At 43.3% G+C, this 8,768-nt stretch overlaps 1 protein-coding gene across 3 annotated transcripts in view; it reads left to right on the top strand.

Annotated features, from left to right (window-relative positions):
• The window catches only part of LOC135103583 (cellular tumor antigen p53-like), a 13,149-nt gene extending 9,900 nt beyond the window's left edge, over window positions 1-3,249 (top strand). For all 3 annotated transcript variants that reach the window (XM_064010040.1, XM_064010043.1, XM_064010041.1), the window contains 4 exons: window positions 234-447; window positions 779-926; window positions 1,383-1,487; window positions 2,021-3,249. In XM_064010040.1, coding sequence (XP_063866110.1) covers window positions 234-447; window positions 779-926; window positions 1,383-1,487; window positions 2,021-2,134 — 581 coding nt within the window. In that variant the 3' untranslated portion in view covers window positions 2,135-3,249. The remainder of the gene's footprint in view (window positions 1-233; window positions 448-778; window positions 927-1,382; window positions 1,488-2,020) is intronic.
• The last annotated feature ends 5,519 nt before the right edge of the window (window positions 3,250-8,768 follow it).

Below are 8,768 nucleotides of genomic sequence, written 5' to 3'. Positions count from 1 at the left end.
TTTTATAACCATTGATATGAGTGTGACTAGGGTTATACAGCAAGTGGGCTTCTGTTTGAGGAGATTAAAGGTGTTTATGTGGAACCTTTGAAGTAGGTGAGAGGTCCCTTGTGTTATAAGATAGTTAGTTTCTAGAGTACATTTGTTTACTTACAGTGTTTTGAAGGAGAATTTGAGTTTTTTACTTTGTAATGCAAAATATTTTGCATAATAAGCTTTTCCCCCATCCCCAGTAAACAGTGATGTTGCTGACCACCTGGTCATGGTAGAAGGACAGGAATGTGTGTACAAGCAAGTCAATGAACGCTATGTGGTGTCGGTTCCTCTCCACCCTCCTCCACCTGGAGAAGTAACCTCTACATTACTGGTGAAACTGTCATGCCTCCAGTCATGTATTGGGGGACCCAACAGGAGACCTTTTTGTCTTGTGTTTACCCTACACGACAGGCAAGTTCAACTGAATTATTTATTTATTTTTTTTTATACATTCTCCCTTAATATCAGTCTAATAAGATGTAATTTATCTAAAAACTGCTAGCTAAAGATGTATTTAATAATTTCCATTTCTCAATTATATTACCTGCTTGTCTATTCTAAGCCATCCCAACAAAACCTTTAATTACATCTTTGTCTAGTTATCTACTGATGAAAAAGGAATTCTCTCTCTCTCTATCTCTCTCTCTATCAGTTTTAAGTGTAATATGATGCTGCCCTGCATATGTGATAATACCCTTTGCAGTTATATTGTATGGTACTTTAATGATGTAATTTTGAACAGCTCTGGGAATGTCGTTGGGCGTCAGGTGCTGGATTTGAAGTGCTGCAGGTGCCCATCACGAGACATGCTGAATGAAGATAAGGCTGAACAAAAACGTCAGCGTCCTTCGCAGCCCATTAACGACTTTCATCAGCTGGATCGTGTTCAAGTAAGTTTGTTTGCTGTCTGGAAAAAAAGATATGTAAAGATATTCCTCTTTGCTGAAATGTTGCACACCCTCTGGAGAAAGTCGTGGTTTAGCACCTAGTTATATTGTTGTAAAATACTTCTTTAGGTGAAAGTAATTCATAATGTAATCAGATGTAAGCAACATACTGATATAAACATTCTTTGGAATTACCTTGAGGAAGGAGCATATTTGCTGCAAGGATGGATTTCCAAGCAACATAATAATGATGTTGAATTAATTTAACCAAAAAGGAGTGGTGTGCTGTTATATACCTTAGGACCTCACTTTTGCTTGCTAGTTTAGTTGTCTGGAACACCTTTCTTTATCAGAGCACCTGTACATCAAATTTTTTGATGTACTAGATGTGGTTGGTAAATCTTTTGATCAGTATGGTATGATAGCAAATGAAGAGATTGTGTGCTCTTTCTTTTCCAGGCACTCAAGAGATCAGCAGCACCTGTTGCAACAACTGGTGAAAAGAAGAAGCGTTTCAACATCAAGATGGAGCCTGGAACAGAAAACCGCTACAGATCTGTGACAGTGAGTATTGAGACCAAATTTAGAGACTTCAATGTGTCACTTAAATTTACTCAAGCTTCAAAAGTATTCAACCATAAATCATGTAGTGGTATAAGCTGATTTTAAAGATTACAAGCTGCAAACCAAGTTGAAGAATTTCAGGTGAAAATAAGTTTCGTGCATAACTGTGAATTCATATTGTTTGAAGATGCATATAATGAAGATCTAGTACATATCTGTACTAAAACTCACATTTATTACTTCCTAGATAAATGATGCTCCTTCCACCATAGTTTTCTTTGCTGGTAACTTTTGAAAGATTGAGTTTTATAATTGTTTTAATCTAAATTCTTGAACTTTTTGTATTGAATATTATTGGTATGATTCTCAGGTTGAGCATTATTAGTGTGAAATGTGAAACAGACAGAAAGACCTGTTTTTTTTATATATTTATCTTTTATTTAACATTTATTTATTTATTTATTTATATGTATATTTATTTATTGTTATTATTATTTATTTATTTATTTATTTTTATTTTTATTTTTTCTCAGGTTCCAGTGGAGTTTGTTGGCAAAGTGAAAACATACATTAACAGTCTCATTGCTGAGGACTATATCCGTCGAAACCAGCCCAACATTCTTCTGTTTTCTGAAGATGAGCTTTAAGTATTTCTAAGCAAAGTGGTGTGAGACTTTTGTTTTATACATATTTCTATGTAAAGATCCTTGTCTCAAAATAGCACCAGACTACAATGGAATGGATTAATTGTGATGTTTTATGGAATTGCCCCCCATTGCACTACAGAGAAATGTTGTTCATAACTGTTGAATGCGACAACTTAGATTTGATTTCGGAGTAATTTCAGGTGTAGACCAAACTCTCTCTCTCTCTCTCTCTCTCTCTCTCTCTCTCTCTCTCTCTCTCTCTCTCTCTCTCTCTCTCTCTCTCTCTCTCTCTCTCTCTCTCTCTCTCTCTCTCTCTCTCTCTCTCTCTCTCTCTCTCTCTCTCTCTCTCTCTCTCTCTCTCTCTCTCTCTCTCTCTCTCTCTCTCTAACGCATGCCAGGGCAGGCAACATCTCTCACCATCTCATTTTCATGCCCACCCCTTTCATCACTCCACTTGATTTCCCATTATAGTCATACCACATGATATATGCCTTTTTGTGCATAATTGATTTATCTTTAATATTTAAGTTCATGTGGCAAGATTTTGTTATTTGTGGAATTATTTGTTATACAGCATCAGTTAGTGAATTATATGTAGTAAACAATTACAAAGTATCATGAATTGATATCAATGTTAATTAATTTTAAGAGCATATTATGTCCTGTTATCAGTACCTAGTTGTTTGTCTAGTTGCTTCAATTTCTTTTTTACGTCTATCTATATACTCATTTCTTATACAGCTCTATATTTATGTTTATTTTAAATATGTATATCATATTCATTACTTACGAATTACGGTTTGCCAGCCCATGAGATACACATCTTTTTTAGAAATAAATGTACAACTTGGGTCCAGTATGCTTATACTTAAAAAAAATAAATAAATAAATAAAAAATATGTATTTGTAAAACAGGAAGTGTGCTTTAAGTCAGGGACATCTTATGGGCTGACAAATGCTACATTCAAGCATTTATTCTTAATATTTTTGTACGTAACATAAGTCATGAAAAACTCTCATTCATTTTTAAAGACTATGGAACACAAATTTTTTCATGATTAGTAAGAGTAGTAAGTCATGTCAGATTGGTTAATTAATAAACTTGAAAAAAAGTTGCTAAGATTATTTCAATGAATCCAAATGCTCATAGTATTCATAAAGAATCTGTGCTCATAGTACTGGAAAAGGTCCGTTCATGCTCTTGTAAATGGGGAGTATGATTATATACCCAGTGATTCAAACGTCCTTCAGGGTTTGGCGAACAAATTTTGTCCTCCAATTCGAACACAAGCAGCTGTTCAAGCGACGCCACTCGGTCAGTCCCTCTAGCGATCCTCCTCCCCCATCTCTTCCCCTTCTCTCCCTCTTCTTTCCCTGCCCCTTTCCCCCATCCCTTCCTCTCCTCCCTCTTCCCTCCCTTTCCCTTACCTACCCCTCTCTCCCATCCCTTCCCCTTCCCTGCCCCTCTCCCATATCTCCCCCTCCTCCCCCTTTCCTCCCTCTCCCTTCCCTGCCCCTTACCCCCCATCTCTTCCCCTCCTCCCCCATCCCTTCCTCTCCTTTCCCTGCCCTCTTCCCTCCTTCTTCCGTATCCCTTCCCCTCTCTTCCCTGACCCTCTCCCCATCCCTTCCCCTCCTCCTCCCCTTCTCTCCCTCTCCTGTCCTCCCCCATCCCTCCCCATTTCCTCCCTCTATCCCACCCACCCTGTCTCCTACCTTTCATCTCTCTCTCTCTCTCTCTCTCTCTCTCTCTCTCTCTCTCTCTCTCTCTCTCTCTCTCTCTCTCTCTCTCTCTCTCTCTCTCTCTCTCTCTCTCTCTCTCTCTCTCTCAAACCTCCCACCCTGTCACCTTCCCTCTCCCCTATCTGGCAGAGATAAGGGACAAGGGAGTGACACCTCGCTCTCTCTCCCCCTCATTCTTTGTCATTTTTTGTTTCATCCTTTCTCACTCATATAATTCCATTATCATTCTATTTAGCAATTCTCACCATTCTTTCTACTTTCACACACACACACACACATACACACACACACACATAGAGAGAGAGGGGAGGGAGGGAATTTTAGTGCAAAATAAAAATTGTACACTACAGCAACCATTTTCAAGACTGAAGACTGACAGAACTTTCGATGACTCATCATTTTGAAGCTGGTGTTTATTTACAATGGTATTTTGCATAAAATTCTAATGTCATTGTTTTTGTATCTGACGCATTGGATGACCCACTTTTGTCTTTTTAATGATCATAGACAATATTCTATATGAATAATTTGTGTAATACAGGTATGATTCTGCCCGTTACTTATAGGATAATGTATTCTTACACAGACAGTTGTTACACTTACGTGTTTGGGTCTTGGGGTAATTGTTAAGTAACGTGCATGCCCTTGCTGACAGGTACTCTAGGTAGGTCTACCTACTTCTGTCTCTGCACCGACACACGTCCTCCCTGCACGAGTGTCCTCAGCAAAGTGTCCCTATCGTCCTCATTTACTACCTGGGTTCCTACCCTGTCCATCGTTATCCATTAGCGACGGCGATAAGGCTGGCCTCATCTTAGCCTCATGTCATAACAAGCATCCTAATCTCCTTACATCAACACTACATCAACACCGACCGTACAAGAAATTCGCTGACTTAGGCCTCGTCTTGGTCCTCGCCCTGACCTGCAGGTCCTTTCCTTCCTCATTGACAAACTCGCTTGCACAACAACAACAACTTCTTTCACCCGCTTGGCGGTAACTTCCCCTGTCGGGCTTCGCTCGAAATTCACATATTACGTAAACTCACGTAGTCCCAGCGTCACCCAACAGAGTTCGTAACCGGTGGCTCCTTTCTCAGTAGTGAATGAGTTGTGCACATGATCTTCTCCATAGCAGATAGCAGATAAGTCTCTTCACCTGATCAGCTGACTAACAATTTAATGTGATCAATACCTGAACTAGACAACGGCGCGTGGTGGGAGAGCAATTACGATAATGAATGTAAAAAACCCCGACATTTACGTTTTGGTTCAGGCTGCGGGGAAAAACTCCGTAATGTAGTCACTCACACCACTGGTGAGGCACCATTATGTACAATACCGACTGGCGATATCTACAACCACACGGCGGTCACTGGGCATCGGTTACTAAAGCTTGGACATGTTTCCAGCTCCGCCAGTATGTTACATTTACGACAGGTTTCGTCCTCATCTCTGGTCAAGAGCGAGTTTCATACCCTCAGCATCACACCAGTTCTCAGTTCGTGGAGGTTCTCTGTTCATTACCACCGTGTCAGTCCTCAGGCCGATGTGTATAACGACATAACTGTGAGCACAGAGTTTTAAAGGTTAGCGTTCAAAGATGTCAGGATCTCTAGTGGTCTTTCTTCTTACGATGTGCTCTCCTTGGTGAGGCTCCCGTGACTCGGTGGTCACGTGCAAGCATTGAAGAATCCTTGTCCTCCCCCTGGTCTACTACGTCCAGTTCAGCTTCAAGAGTTAAGAGTCCATCTGGAGTGACACTCAAACCCCTCGCTTGAGCGTCGTTGCAGGCAACCAATGATAGTATCTCGCCTCTGTCCTCGGTAAGTACACAACCATAAGCACACAAACCACTCCCTGGTACTATTCATCCCTGGTGGTGTCTTGATCTCTGCAAGCACACAAGTTCACTTCCTGATGAAGTCTGGTCTCTGCAAGCACACAATCTCACTCCCTGATAGTGTCTGATCCCTGCAAGCACGCACACGAACTCGCTCCCTGATGGTGTCTGATCCCTGTAAGCACACAAGCTCACCCTCTGGTGGTGTCTAGCCTATGCAAGCATACAAATGCACTACCTGATGGAGCCTGATCCCTGCAAGCACACAAGCTCACTTCCTGATTGTATCTGCTCCCTGCAAGCACACAAGCTCAGTCCCTGAGGGTTTCTGCTTCCTACAAGCACACAAGCTCACTCTCTGGTGGTGTCTGGTCTCTGTAAGCACACCAGCTTACTCCTTGATGGTGTCTGATCCATGCAAATACACAAACTCCCTGACGGTGACTGGTGTCTGCCAGCACACAAGTTCTCTCCCTGATAGTGTATGATCTCTGCAAGCATACAAACTCGTTCCCTGGTATAAGCATACTCGTACAAACTCAGTCCCTGGTGATGGGCTCAGCCAGCAAACAGCCTCAGTCCCTGGTGGTAGCCTCAGCAAGCAAACAAACTCAGTCTCTGGTGGTAGCCTCAGTAAGCATACAACCTCTGTCCTTGGTGGTAGCCTCTGCAAACAAACAAACTCAGTCTCTGGTGTTAGCCTATGTAAGTATACAAACTCAGTTCCGATTGCCTCAGCAAGCAAACAAACTCAGTATCTGGTGGTTGCCCCTGCAAACAAACAAGCTCAGTCCCTGGTGGCTGCCTCTGTGAGAAAACAAACTCAGTAACTCAGTCCCTGCTGGTTGCCTCAGTAAGTACACAACCTCTGTCCTTGGTAGTAGCCTCTGCAAGCAAACAAACTCAGTCTCTAGTGGTAGCCTCTGTAAGTATACAAACTCATTTCTGGTTGCCTCTGCAAGCAAACAAACTCAGTCCCTGGTTGCCTCTGTAAGTATACAAACTCAGTTCTGGTTGCCTCTGCAAGCAAACACTCAGTCCCTGGTGGTAGCCTCAGCAAGCATACAAACTCAGTCCCTGAACCTTTTTTTTTTTTTTTTTGCACTAATTCGCTCCTGTCCCCGTCAGGGTCATAACAGGTCCTCTTTACGCAATAATTCGTTCCTGCCCCCCGTCTGGGTCCAAAGCAGGTCCTCTTCACGCAATAATTCGTTCCTGCCCCCCGTCTGGGTCCAAAGCGGGTCCTCTTCACGCAATAATTCGTTCCTGCCCCCCGTCTGGGTCCAAAGCGGGTCCTCTTCACGCAATATTCGCTCCTGCCCTCCCGTCTGGGTCCAAAGCAGATCCTCTTCACGCAATAATTCGCTCCTGTCCCCACATCTGGGTCCAAAGCAGGTCCTCTCCCCCTGGTATTCGAGGTAGTGAGAAGGCCGTCAGTGGCTCCGTGGGTCACCGTGAGCTACAGTCAACACCCAAACGAACACACTCTTTACTTCAACCTCGGAGGGCCGGGCTTGCCTCCCGCCGCTCCGTAAGCCACCGCTAACACTCGAACGAACACACCCTTCCTACCCCGGTCCTCGGAGGAGCAGGTTGGCCATCCGCCGCTCCGTGCGTCACCGCCTACACACGAACGAACACACACTCCCCACTGAAATGCCAGTCCCATAAAAGGGTCAAAGCAGTAGTCAAAAATTGATGAATAATTGTCTTGAAACCTCCCTCTTGAAGGAGTTCAAGTCATAGGAAGGTGGAAATACAGAAGCAGGCAGGGAGTTCCAGAGTTTACCAGAGAAAGGGATGAATGATTGAGAATACTGGTTAACTCTTGCGTTAGAGAGGTGGACAGAATAGGGGTGAGAGAAAGAAGAAAGTCTTGTGCAGCGAGGCCGCGGGAGGAGGGGAGGCATGCAGTTAGCAAGATCAGAAGAGCAGTTAGCATGAAAATAGCGGTAGATGACAGCTAGAGATGCAACATTGCGGCGGTGAGAGAGAGGCTGAAGACAGTCAGTTAGAGGAGAGGAGTTGATGAGACGAAAAGCTTTTGATTCCACTCTGTCTAGAAGAGCAGTATGAGTGGAATCCCCTCAGACATGTGAAGCATACTCTGTACTCCTTGTACAGAGTTAGCAGGGGGTGAGAAAAACTGGCGGAGACGTCTCAGAACACCTAACTTCATAGAAGCTGTTTTAGCTAGAGATGAGATGTGAAGTTTCCAGTTCAGATTATAAGTAAAGGACAGACCGAGGATGTTCAGTGTAGAAGAGGGGGACAGTTGAGTGTCGTTGAAGAAGAGGGGATAGTTGTCTGGAAGGTTAGGAGGGACCCCATCAGATCCATAAGCCTTCCGAGGGTTTAGGCCAGCAAGGGCATGGAAAACATCATTGCGAAGAATTTTAATAGGTGGCATGAAGTAGTCAGAGGGTGGAGGAGAGGGAGGAACAAGCCCAGAATCGTCCAAGGTAGAATTTTTAGCAAAGATTAGAGCGAAGAGTTCAGCTTTAGAAATAGATGTGATAGCAGTGGTGCCATCTGGTTGAAATAAAGGAGGGAAAGAAGAAGGAGCAAAGTTATTGGAGATATTTTTGGCTAGATGCCAAAAGTCATGAGGGGAGTTAGATCTTGAAAGGTTTTGACACTTTCTGTTAATGAAGGAGTTTTTGGCTAGTTGGAGAACAGACTTGGCATGGTTCCGGACAGAAATATAAAGTGCATGAGATTCTGGTGATGGAAGGCTTAAGTACCTTTTGTGGGCCACCTATAATGTATAGCACGAGAACAAACTGTGTTAAACCAAGGTTTGGAAGGTTTAGGACGAGAGAAAGAGTGAGGAATGTACGCCTCCATGCCAGACACTATCACCTCTGTTATGCACTCAGCACATAAAGACGGGTCTCTGACACGGAAGCAGTAGTCATGCCAAGGAAAATCAGCAAAATACCTCCTCAGGTCCCCCCAACTAGCAGAGGCAAAACGCCAGAGGCACCTTCGCTTAGGGGGATCCTGAGGAGGGATTAGAGCGATAGGACAAGATACAGATATGAGATTG

This window comes from Scylla paramamosain, chromosome 9 (assembly GCF_035594125.1).
Source record: "Scylla paramamosain isolate STU-SP2022 chromosome 9, ASM3559412v1, whole genome shotgun sequence".
NCBI classification, from domain to species: Eukaryota; Metazoa; Arthropoda; class Malacostraca; order Decapoda; family Portunidae; genus Scylla; species Scylla paramamosain.
This window is presented reverse-complemented; position numbering and strand designations above follow the sequence as displayed.